This window comes from Hibiscus syriacus, unplaced genomic scaffold (assembly GCF_006381635.1).
Source record: "Hibiscus syriacus cultivar Baekdansim isolate YM2019G1 unplaced genomic scaffold, ASM638163v2 tig00112319_pilon, whole genome shotgun sequence".
Lineage (NCBI taxonomy): Eukaryota > Viridiplantae > Streptophyta > Magnoliopsida > Malvales > Malvaceae > Hibiscus > Hibiscus syriacus.
This window is the reverse complement of record NW_024063301.1, coordinates 770,831-784,378: the sequence shown is the minus strand read 5'-3', so window position 1 is coordinate 784,378 and position 13,548 is coordinate 770,831. Positions and strand designations below refer to the sequence as shown.

The window sequence follows — 13,548 nt, the reverse complement described above, 5'->3', positions numbered from 1 at the left end:
TTCTTTCTGATCATTAGAGTTTGTCAATGCCATATTTTTGGCAAAAGGCAAAAGGATACCAAATCCTAGATTGTCAAACCGCATTAAAATGAAACTCAAACTGACCCTCGGAAGAGGAGCTAAGGTTGTAAAAGGGTTAGCTGGTGAAGACCTTAGCTGGGAACCCATGACATTCCCTCCATTGAGCAACACTTTCATTTCAGGAGGGTATATGTTCTTAGGGAATCCAAGAAACAAGAAAATGATGGTTGAGAATGCCTTAGGAGATCTAGGCATTAATTTTATAACAGATGATGAATTGAAGAAATGAGAGCTACAAGCATTTACCCTGCACCACAGGGCTTTATGTTGAACAATTGGACTGCGGAGGAACTACCTGTAGTTCACAAGCCTTTTACAGAGTAATGCACTAGAACTTTTATCTATTGTTCATACCCTAGGGCAATAGGTAATTTTATGTAAAGGGTCAAGCTGACTGTTTTTGCTTACTTTCAATAAAAGATGCATTCTTATTAATTCAAAATGGAAAACATTCTCCCATGCATTTTTCATTCTCTGCTATATGTATACATGTATTATTTATTTCTATTTATTTATATGGGAAAATATTCTCCCATATGTATATATGTATATATATCTTCTCTTTCATTATTCTTTCAGGAACTCGGATATCAATAATACGAATGCTGATGACCCTGACCCGGAGATTGATTTTGAGATTCCTATATATCAAGGGGAAATCAAAGATTGTGATGATGATGAGGGATGTGAACTACCTTCTAAATTACTAAAACTGGTGGAAGAGGAAGATAAACAAATTATGCCTCCTGAGGAACTTACTGAGATCTTGAATTTGGGGATGGAAGAAGATAGAAAAGAAGTAAATATTTGTATCACTTTGTCTGTTGAAAGATGACAAAATTTTAATAGAACTATTTCAAAAATACAAGGATGTATTTTCTTGGTTATACGAAGATATGCTAGGTTTAAATACAGAATTGGTTGCCCATAAATTGCTGATAAAACCCAAGTGTAAGCATGTGCAACAAAAGTTGAGAAGGGTGATACTCTAGATGCTGCTAAAAATTAAAAAAGAAGTGAAGAAACAATTTTATGTCGGGTTTCTTAAGGCGGTCAAATATCGTGAGGGGGTGGAAAATATTGTCCCAGTACCAAAGAATGATGAGAAAGTTTGAATGAATATCGACTACAAAGATCTCAATAGAGCCAGTCCAAAGGATAATTTTCCTTTCCCACACATAGACACTTTAGTGGATAATACTGTTGTACATTCTTTGTTCTCATTTATGGATGGTTTCTCTGGCTAGAATCAAATTAAAATGAACCCTGAAGATATGGAAAAAACGACGTTTGTCATAATGTGGGGAACGTTTTGTTATAAAGTAATGTCGTTTGGATTGAAGAATGAAGGGGCAATATATCAAAGGGCTATGGTAAAATTGTTTCACGACATGATGCATAAAGAAATAGAAGTTTATGTCGATGATATGATTGTCAAAGCCAAGATAGAGAAAGAACACATTGAGAATTTAAGAAAGCTTTTTCAAAGGCTAGGAAAATGCCAGTTAAAACTCAACCCAAACAAGTGTACTTTTGGGGTGACATCTGGGAAGCTTTTGGGATTTGTAGTAAGTCGAAAAGTAATTGAAATATATCTCGATAAAGTAAAATCCATTCAAGATTTACCACCCCACTAACACAAAAAAAGGTTCAAGGATTTTTTTGGAAGATTTAATTATATAGCTTGATTTATATCGCATTTGACTGAAAAATATGATCCCATATTTCGCCTTCTTTGAAAGAATAATTCAGAAGAATGGGTGAACATTTTCAAGAAAATTTTGAAGCAGTTAAACGATATTTGTCGAATACTCTAATCCTAGCGCCACCCCTATAAGGCAAACCCTTAATTCTTTATCTATCAATTTATGAAAATTCAATGGAGTTTGTACTGGGACAACATGGCCAAATTGAGAAGAAGGAGAGGGATATTTATTATCTCATAAGAAGTTCACTGAATGTGAGACTAGATACTCACTAATTGAAAATTTGTGTTGTGCTTTAGTGTGACTACTAGAAGGCTTAGGCAATATATGTTGTATCATATTACTTACTTATATCCAAGCTTGATCCTGAAGTATCTAATGGGTGAGCCTGCATTATCTAGAAGATTAGCTCGTTGGCAAATCCTATTGTCTGAATTTGATATCCAGTATGTAAGCCAGAAAGCGGTTAAAGGGAGCGCTATAGCGGAATTCATCGCAAGTAAGGCTTCTGAAGAATATGAGCCATTGAGCTTTGATTTCCCAGATGAAGATTTAATGGCTATTTTAGTGGAAGAAGCAGATACATCCACTAGTAAATATTGGAAGTTGAACTTCGATGGTGCTTAAAATGCCATGAGATATGGAATTAGGTAAATTTTGGTCTCACAATATGGAGTGCACTATCCTTTTACTAGTCGGCTCAATTTTGATTGTACAAACAATATGGATGAGTATGAGGATAATGTTCTAGATCTTAGAGATGCCGTTGAACGTAAGATAAAAATGCTCAAGGTATATGGGGATTCAGCTCTGGTAATTTACCAATTCAGGGGAGAATGAGAGACACAAGATCCCAAGCTTGTAGAATATTGTAAATTTGTTATGGAACTTGTTGAAGAATTTGAAGAAGTAACTTTCAATTACCTCCCAGAGAAGAGAATCGAATGGAAGATTCCTTAGCCACTGTGGAAGTAGCATTTAAGATTAATGAGCACTCAAATATGATGCCCATTGAAATGAAAGCTTATGAGAATCCAACCCATTGCTTTAATATTGAAGAAGAAGAATATGGAAACCCCTGGTATTATGATATATTGCAATATATAAGATGAAAAAGTTATCCAGAACAAGAAACTGAGAATGACAAGGGAACCATTAGAATAATGGTATCAGGATATGTGCTCGATGGTGAGACCCTATATAATAAAAGCTTGGAACATATCCTATTAAGGTGTGTGGACACTAAAGAAGCCAAAACAATTCTTTTTGAAGTGCATGAAGGAATATGTGGTACCCATGCCAATGGGCATGTAATGGCTAAGCAAATTATGAGATTTGGGTATTATTGGTCAATTATAGAAACTGACTGTATCAATTATTCCTAAAAATGTCACAAATGTAAGATTTATGGAGATAGGATACATACCCCTCCTCATCTATTGTATGTAATGACAGCTCCGCGGCCATTCTCAATGTGGGGCATAGATGTGATTGGACAAATTTTGCCTAAAGCTACAAATGGCCATCGTTTCATTCTGGTAGTAATAGATTACTTCAACAAATAGGTAGAAACAGATTCATATGAAAATGTTACCAGTCGACAATATTTAAATTCTTAAAGAAGGAAAACATTTGTATATATGGTTTACCAGATAGGATTATCTCCGACAATGCATTGAATTTAAACAATAAGATGATTAACTAAGTTTATGAGCAATTTCAAATAAAACATCATAATTCCACCACTTATCGCCCAAAGATGAATGAGGTAGTGGAGGCAGCTAATAAAAACATCAAAAGGCTCATAGAGAAAATGACCGAGACTTACAAGGACTGTCATGAGAAGTTTCCATTTGCTCTATTTACTTATCGAACTTTAGTACGAACGTCGACTGGGGAAACTCTATTTTCTTTAGTATATGGGATAAAAGTTGTTCTACCTATTGAGGTGGAAATTCCATCACTTTGGATTTTTTCAGAGGTGAAGCTAAATGAGGTATAATGAGTACAAGCTAGACATGACCAATTGAATTTAATTGAAGAAAAAAATTGAAAGCTATTTGTCATGGTTAGATGTACCAGAAACGTATGATACAAGTACATGATAAGAAAGTTTGCCTTCGAGAATTCCACGAAGGAGATATGGTGCTGAGAATGATCTTACCCATTCAAAAATATTTCTGAGGAAAATGGATACCCAACTGGAAAGGACCTTATGTTGTCAAGAAAGCCTTTTATGGGGGAGCTCTAGTCCTAACTGAGATGGATGGATCAGAATTACCCTATCCAGTGAGTTCCGACGCGGTTAAGAGATATTTTTCTTGAAGAAGAAATAAAAAAAGGAAAAAGAAAAAGAATAAAAGAATAAAAGGGGATTCAAGATGAAAATCTAAAAAGGGTATCTTGAAGCCAAATGAGATCTCAAGTTGAAAACCCGCAAAGGGCGGCTTGAGTTTTGTTTAAATTCAGAGTTCATGCATGGTGGAGTTTCTGAATTGATTTTGGAAGTTGAAAGAGCTACTGATATGGGTAGAACAATGTCAATTGGTGATCAGGTTTGGGACTAAAGATTAATAAGTCTCGATTAAAATAACCGTGAGAGAAATTGAATGGACATGAGATTTAATACTGGTTTATGGCATCCAAAATTGGAAGATTTGGTAGTTCAAAAAGAGCTTCACACTCTTAAGCATCATCACAATTTTAGAGATCCTTTTGACAAAAGCTACACTCGAGTCATTCTAACGGCGTACCAGTTCAAAAGCATCTGCATTATTGATATTTAAAGAGGCCTACTTCTTTGTTCTTTTACTTTTTCCAATTAAAAGTTTGCCATGTAGTTACCCAAAAATTCTATGTATTTATATAAATAAAAAGAAGTAGCTTCTTGCTAATTTCCCTTTTTGCAAGAATCTTAATTGGAAAATTAAAAAATATAGCTTAATTGAAGTACATGAGATCATTGTGTATTATTATGCAAAACGATTTGGAAAATATAGGTAGTCTGAAGCTGATAATGGATTTAACATGTAAGTCTGTATGGTTACGGGAAATTAAAACCTTGGAATACATAGAAAGTCTCAGCCACTAGAAGATGACCCAAAGAGATTGTCATTAATCAAGAAGTTGGTCATGGGTACTGGCGGGTTTCAAGAAAGATATGAGTCAAGGTCCTGTTGAACTGAAAGATATGGTATCGAGATTGTTAACTGGGATGAACTAGTCAAATGTTATGTGCCCAAGATGAAACTAAGTTCCAATGAGATCAAGAGGAGATGATGTTTTTTCGAAAAGGAAATGCACTAAGATTGCATATATTTTAGGCATAAATAGGATCATGTCATTCATAAATGCATGAAGACTTAAATATATACAGGTTTCCCAATGATAGATGAAGATGGAAGATATTGGAAAATCAAGATGGGGATAACCAGTTTCAAAATCTTGAAAAGAAGGATGTTCAGATGATAATTAAGCCAAAGCAGATTCACATATTTAGTGTCTGCAAGACAAGTTCCCACAATAGAGATGGATTTTCAGAATTCTCTCAAATTCTAAACTTTTGAGTATAATATTGTTTTAAATTTTCAAACATACACTAATGATTGGTAATGTTTGATTTTCAGGTTCGACCTTTGAAGCAAATCAATCTTAAGCCTTCCCGAAAGATTATTGAAGCAAATCAATCTCAAGTTTGATCTCCCTTGAATGAATAGTGGAATAGACTTGTTTTCCGAAGATTTTTCGAGTCCTATACTCCTTAAAAGAAGAGGGAGCGGACCTGTTTTATGAAGATTATCCTATATTCCCTGAAAGAAGAGGGAGCAGACACATTTGTTGAAGATTGTTCGAGCCCCATACTCATTGAAATAAGAAAGAGCAAACCCGTTTGCCAAAGATTGTTCGAGTCTTATACTCCCTAAAAGAAGAGGGAGCGGACACGTTTACTAAAGATTATTCGAGTCATATACTCCTTGAAAGAAGAAGGAGCAAACCCGTTTGCCGATTGTTCGAGTCCTATACTCCCTGAAAGAAGAGGGAGCGGTCACATTTGTTGAAGATTGTTCGAGTCCTATACTCCCTGAAAGAAAAGGGAGCGGACACGTTTGATGAAGATTGTTCAAGTCCTATACTCCCTGAAAGAAGAGGGAGTAGACCCGTTTGCTAAAGATTGTTTGAGTCCTATACTCCCTAAAAGAATAGGGAGTGGAAACGTTTACTGAAGATTTTTCGAGTCCAATGCTCCTTGAAAGAAGAGGGAGCGGACATGTTTGCTGAAGATTGTTCGAGTCCTATACTCCCTGAAAGAAGAGGGAGCAGACACGTTTGCTGAAGATTTTTCGAGTCCTATACTCCCTAAAATAAGAGGGAGCGGACCCATTTGCTGAAGATTGTTCGAGTCCTATACTCCCTGAAAGAAAAGGGAGCGGACACGTTTGCTGAAGATTGTTCGAGTCCTATACTCCCTGAAAGAAGAGGGAGAAGACCCATTTTTCGAAAATTGTTCAAGTCTCACTTATCCTGAAGTTACAATGGAGTGGTTTAATATTTTGAAGATCTCAGGCCAGAAAAATTTGGCCATCTATTTGATCTTTGCTCAATTCTCGTTGCATGATAATTAGCAAAGAGGGACAGCTGTAGACGCTCATTTTGTCCGGAATTTCATTTGAGTTTTGTTGATATATTACATATTAATAATTACTTAGGATTACACATTATTTATGTTTGTGGTTATACATACATATATTTAGGGGTATATGAAATTATTATTATATATGTATAAATATATTACTGATAAACGTTAGTGCACTAATTAAATGTCTTACTTTTACAGGCCCATTACAGCCTTCAACCCATTTACAAGCCCCGCGACCATACACATACCGATAATGTTTCCATATACCGATCGATAAAGAGAATATGAGCTTTATGGCAAGAATAATAATCTTTTGAAAAGAATATTATTATATCCTAAAGTACAGTAGATCCAAATCAATCTAAGGAAAATAATCTCTCTTTTATGAGGAGAGATTTTCAAATCTCTTAAGAAGGGAAAGTCTCTTTGAAGAGGATAAATAGTCATTCTTGCAAATCAAAAAAGGGGAGGAGCCAAAGAAAAAAAAAAGGAGAGGACGGCAGCAGCAAAATTCACCTAGGATAAAGGTTCGCTAGTGAAGGAACAAGTCGAGGACGGAGTTGTGAAGCCAATTGAAGGACTTGAAAACAGAGCTTGCTGCCCTCCGCGTTGTTAAGATCGCCGGCGGTGCCCCCAACAAGACTTGTGCCATTCGACTAAACACCAGGAAGCAAGCGTAGCTATCCCATTGTTCTCACCTGTTCTTGTGTCGATTGCCCAAAGCTTTGGACCCTTTCTATCATAAATCGCATCAACACCCACAATTCGCATGGGGGCTGAGATCACACTAAAGCAATTAGAGAGCCTTAGTCCTCCCATTATGAAGCAGGTTCTTCCATTAGTTGAGCAACTTCCGCCCTTGGACATGGACTTGGTCAATGGAAGAGAAGATTTTTCTCCAAAACCAGAAGAAACTCGACTTATAAAGTCGTACTATGGCCTTTCAAGGAAACTTCTAATAAAGTTCAAGGATGATACAATAGATGAAACTTCAAACTTGGCTCAGGTGCTAAGTTCAGAGTCAGCGATCAGCTCAATGCTAGACATGTCAATTCGATCATTGACAGGAGATCATGGGTTTCCTCTACAACAAGCTCTACCAGATGTTCCACCTGCAATGGAAGATGCAGTGAATCGTGAAAGTGAGCTTTTGGCAAATCTGAGTGCAGGAACACCATGGGAGACTGTTGCCAAGGAGGTCAGCAATACATTAGGTGTAGACACACCTGTTCTTCTTGCAGGAATATCAAAGGACGTAAACAATCTTGTGGACGTGATCACATCCTGGATGGCTTCAAATTCAGGTGCAAAACTCTTAAACCCCTGATTGATAAGTAAAATGAAATAGGTTGAATTATGAATCAAGTCTATGCAAATAGGTTAAATTGTGAATTAAATCCATGTACTACATGTAAAGCCTTGGAATTTTTCATGGCGACTAAACCTATGTTATGCTTTGTGACTTCGGCACACATCATGTTAATGTTATATTTAAATTTAGGTATAAGACATCTTTTAATTAATACGCATGGTACCTTTATGTACATAACTTGACTTATAAATACATAATCGGATTAAGGGTAATACCCTTTTAATTTAAAATTATTATAAGGGGTTTGTCTTAACTTTTTAGAGAGCCACTTTTGACAATTTTAAATTGAAAGTGTATCCTATCAGTGACACCTAAAAAAATCATTCTTCACTTAAAATTTGGAAACAAAGAAAAAGAAATGTTCGAATATTTAAATATTTCAAGAAACGATTGTTAGAACTTATCTAAGATCTGAAATCGATATCTTTAAATAATCGAATATTTTTCATCTTTCTAAAAAGGATTGGTAATTTTAATTTAATCTATTTTGGTACATTTGAATATTATAATGAAATTATAATATTTATTTATTTCGATTGGAGTAAGAATTGATTGCCTCAATGCATGAGAGGTTTGTTTCTTCTCGATAGGAAATAATTAAATATTATTATGTTTCATTGTAAATTTCATATTTTGTTGTTTTTGTGGGATCATAAATCAAAATAAATTTGAATTTGTAAATTTCATTCCAAAGACATTAATAATCGACTAGGTACCGATTTAGGACGATGTGGGGGTGCTAATCCTTCCCCACGTATAACCGACTCCCGAACTCGAATTTTGGTAACACATGCCTCAACTTGTCGTTTTAATTAAAATTATTTTTTATTTAAAATGGCTAAATGTTTTTGGGTGCCCAATCACACCCTAATCAAAGATTGGTGACGACTCCTCGAACTCTATGTTTTTATTTTAAAAGGAATCGAAACTTTTTTTGCAACGAGAGGTTTTTTAAATCACATTTATTTTTTAATTAAAAATTAATCCAAAGAAGAAATTAAAAAAAGGTGTGGCTTTTAAAATCTCACTTTAAGAAAAAAATTGTTTCGACATAAATCTAATATGGTCTATTGACAAACATTTTTCATCATTGACTGTTATTGTGCTGACGTGACAGTTCACGATATTGATGTGAATATTACAATATTGACGTGATAGTTTATTGCGGTTGATAACATGGTGGATAAAATGACATAGAGACTAAATTGGTAACTCAAACATGTTAAATGGAATACCATATCAGTACCATGGACTGTCACGTCAATATTGAGAACTGTCACGTTAATACCATAACGGTCGAATTACAAAAATGTTGGTCAAAAAGTCACTTTAGACTTATTTTCTGAGTTAAAGGATCACATTGAGAGAGAAAATAATACATGTGCCACATTAATTTTTTTTTCAAAAATACAAAGAACTCGTATGTGTTTTTATCTTTTGGTAAATAAGTCATTGGTTCATGTTTCACCTATTATTCAATAAATTATCTCATTTTTCTAAGTTCTAATTCATGGTTCAAAAATACACTAGAATGATTATATCAGAATACTAAGTTAAGCTCTTTTTTAATATTTTATCACTATTTTAAAATATGCTAGGGATTATTATAAAATATGTTAATATTTAAAGAAAATACAAAAAAAATCTCGCATCATTAGTGAAAATCCATCAACTTTGGTTTAAATACAAACACTAATTATTTAATTTATAATGATAAAAGCGTTAGTTCTCTTATCATTTTTTTCATTATATTTTAAATTTGTAACTGATCAAATATTCCTTAAAATCACTCTCAACCACATAAAATTTTTATTGTTTTAAAGCTGTTATGATACTATAAATACTATATAACATCTGCCTTTTAAATCATTCCATAATAGAATAATCTATTGAGTCTCTCTCTTTTACTCTTATCTACAAAACACTTGAAAATTGAATATTCATTGGTTGCTATTTTTTTCGTCTGAACAAAAATTCTTATTGAATATTAAACAATACGTTTCATCCCCAAAAGATCTTTAAAAATAATATTTAATTCATATCTTAAAAAAGTCATATTTCCAACTCTTTTCTCCACTGAACCTCATATAGTCATATTTCTACTAAAAGAACTATAAAAATCTTGCCTTTCTCTTCCATCACTTGCGACGTACATTAACAAACAAATGGCTCTACAAGTCCACAATGATTTACCTTCATCAATGGTTAAGAGTTTTTTACTCAGTATGAAGACTGTTATTTTCGGTAAATTAGCTGGGAGGTTCTGGTGTGAGGTACTTATTTTAAAATAGGGTAAACTATATAAATGGTCACCGAACTTTTAGAGTGCTTGTATTTTAGTTATTTAACTTTTAAAACTTGCAATACAATCACCGAATTTTTAGTTTCATTTTCAGTAAGGTCCCTAACGTTGTCTCCCGTTAGTTTTATCTGATGTGGCTCATTACCGTTATTTTTAGCTTAATAAAATAATCCTTTTAACTCATTTCAATTCAATAAAAAAATTTCCTCACCCAAAATTGACTAAAAACCCTGAAAACCAAATTTCACTTTCTTTTATCCTATTTGTTTGATCAACAATCAAAGCTAGAAAGGCAGACACCAACCGCAATTCCAACAAGTTTTTATGGAATGTTAGCTACCTTACACACAATTTGGACGAATAATAATGTTGGAATGAGGTTCTTTGGGTGCGTTAACCATGGATGTGTATTGTTATCGTTGGTTTTCTAAGAAAGATGAGAGCAATGGAGAGGGGAAGAAGGTTTGAGCGAGTGATTTGGGTGGTTCGTTTGGGGTTTTTGTTATACCTGGTCATGTTGGGTTAAGAAATGAATAATCTAGGATTTAGGGATTATTCTTTTTTTCTTATGTATACTGCTTCGAGTTATTCTCTCCCTCATTTTCATCCACCAACAGTTGATAATCTAGAAAAAAAGCCTAAACTAGAAAAACCAAATTAAACCTAATTTATATAAGTCATTTGATCGGTGAAAGAATTTTAAACCCTTTTAACTTTTCCTAAATTTCATATGACGTCGTTTGGGAATTCTTTTTTATTTTTATTAAGCTAAAAAAATAACAGTAACTTGTCATGTCAGATAAAACTAATGGGGGTAACATCAGGGACCTTACTAAAAATAAACTAAAAGTTCAATGATTATGTTGTAAATTTTAAAAGTTGGGTGACCAAAATATAAGCTCCCTAAAAGTTCAATGACTATATGTGTAGTTTACCTTAAAATTAATGTTAGACTTTACCTGTTCAATAGGTAATGGGTAAAAATCAAAATATTATCCGGTTCGAACTTAAAAAGTTACATATTCTGTAAGAAAATCGATTATAACCTAAAATGTTATCCTAATTTTTTCAATTAAAAAATCTAAAAAAACTTATAGTAATTTTTTAGGTTTTAACCTAAAAAGCTATTTAATCTACATGTTTTATTATGTCCATCATTTTACTCGTTCTAACCTAATAAGTTTCATATTCAGTAAGAAAATTGGTTACAACATAAAATGTTATCTTAATTTCTCAATTAAAAAAAACTCAAAACTTATGCTAACTTTTTAGGTTAAAACCTAGAAACTTATCAAATATACATGATTTTTATGGCAAATTGTTAGGATTTATGAAGCTCGATCGATCAACCAAAATATGCCAAGAGGGGATGAATTGGCTTTTTGAAGTTTAGAGAGTAAGGAGTATAAAGATAGGAAAATTTGCACAATGATTTATAGTGGTTCAACTCTCTCAATAAAGTCTACATCCACTACCAAAGCTCCTCACTTAGGATTTTCCAACAAATCCGCTAATTTGTTCTTTCTTTTTCAAGGATAAAGAGATAACATTTACAAACTCCCTAGCTTTCCAAAGGCTTAGATAGAACCAAAACCCCCTTTATAAAGGAAAAGAATTGGAAACAAGAAAACCTCTAAAAAAGAAGGTGTTTACAAATTAAAGCTCACAAAAATACAAATATTTACATGAGAAAGAAAATAAAGAATGAAAAAATTTTCTCTTGTGTTTGAATGCTTGGATAGGTGTTGTGTAACCTTCTTCAAGTGTCTTGAACTTGTTTTTATATGTTGGAATGAGTTACTAGTCATTTCCAGCCGTTTGGGAAGGCTTGGAGCTGTTGGAAGACTTTCTTCACAAAAAGTTTTTAAAATACGGGAAAGTTTCGAAACTCTTCAAAAGAGCCGTTGGAAAAAATGATCGTTGGAGCCAAAGTATCGAAACTTTAGGGAAACTTTTGAAACTCCTGAGATAGTTTCGAAACTCCTGAAAAGTATCGAAACTTTTTGGGAAATTGCCTTGGAAAGTTTCGAAACTCTTGTAGAAGTTTCGAAACTTCTGGTCAAAATGCTCATTTTAAGGTTTTGATTGGACTTTGAATTATTTTTAAAAACTACAAATAAATTCAATTTAGGCCAACAAACATGTTTCCCTTATTTGTTATATCAAAATATAAATTTTACAATATTCACCTTTTTGATATAACAAAACCTTTGAAATATAGTTTTTGGAAAAAGCTACCCTTATTAAAACATTTAATGAAAAAGAGAAGTATTAGGAAAATATTAAAGTTCCCCTTTCCATTCTTGAAATTGAATTTTTCAAACTTATACTTCTCACCCTTTTTGTTATATAAAAAATAATTCAAACTTTTAAGGTTTAAAAATAACAATGGACAGTAAGTAGTAATTTTAACATTAAAATCATTTTAAAAATCAAAAGCTCCCCCTCAACAAATGATATCCAAACAAAAATTTGACTTTACAAGCTTGACACGTAAAAGACATTGAATTTCAACAAATATGAACAAACATGTTAGTAGCACATGAAATTCAATATATCCAAGTCTAATATACTTTATGCAATACCAATTGTTGTATTTAAGTGCATGTGCATAAAGTTATCCAAAAAAGTTATGCATTTGAAAAATTGATATCAATTGTTAAAGAGATATCAGTTGCAATAAACCACATGCATAACATTTAAATTAAGGTCAAAAATTAAAATTTGTAAAAACAAAGCATTAAAATCAATTTTGACCAAAATTCATTATGATGAAAAAAATTAAAACTTTAGAAAATGTTCGTCACAACAACTTTTAAGATACATGAGATAGAAAATCAACACAAAATCATTTAAGTTCAAAACTCATGCATGAATACAACAAATAGGCAACCAATTAATGAAAACAAAAACATTAAACTTAGAGGTTACTCATTCCTTTTCAAGTGTGGCTAGAGCATTTGAATATCTTCACTTTCATCACCATTACTCCCATACACGTACAGGAGATATTTAATTGGATTTTGGTATCCAAATTGCTTTGGATCCTTAAACGTTAGTTTCAACGCCCCTTGTTCCCTTAGGAACCCATACTTGTCTAATTTTAAAAAGTTTTCCTTTCTTTAAGGGACAAATATGTTCCAAATGACCATTAAAATGACAATGTGAGCATTTTTGCCATTTTTAAACATAATGAGTTTTTTTTAGAAATTAATTCTTTTTCTTTTGTTAAGCTTTCAAGCTTAACTTTCAAATCAAAATTTTCTTTTTCTAAATCATTGATTTTGATTTTTGAAAAGCTCTAAATCATTTTTCATAGTTTCATTTTGTTTTTTCAAAATCAAATCATTTTCAACTTTAAATTTTGAAATTAATTTCTTATATTTAGAATTCATGGTCTCAAACTCCAAATACAATTCATCATAGGCATCTTCTAACTCTTTAAATGAAT

The 13,548-nt window shown here is 32.9% G+C and overlaps 1 protein-coding gene across 1 annotated transcript; it reads left to right on the top strand.

The window, feature by feature from the left end:
- The first annotated feature begins 7,110 nt into the window (after positions 1-7,110).
- On the top strand, positions 7,111-7,846 carry LOC120177767. Its single transcript, XM_039183788.1, has one exon. The coding sequence runs from the start codon at positions 7,193-7,195 to the stop codon at positions 7,748-7,750; it is 558 nt and encodes a 185-aa protein (XP_039039719.1). The 5' UTR covers positions 7,111-7,192; the 3' UTR covers positions 7,751-7,846.
- The last annotated feature ends 5,702 nt before the right edge of the window (positions 7,847-13,548 follow it).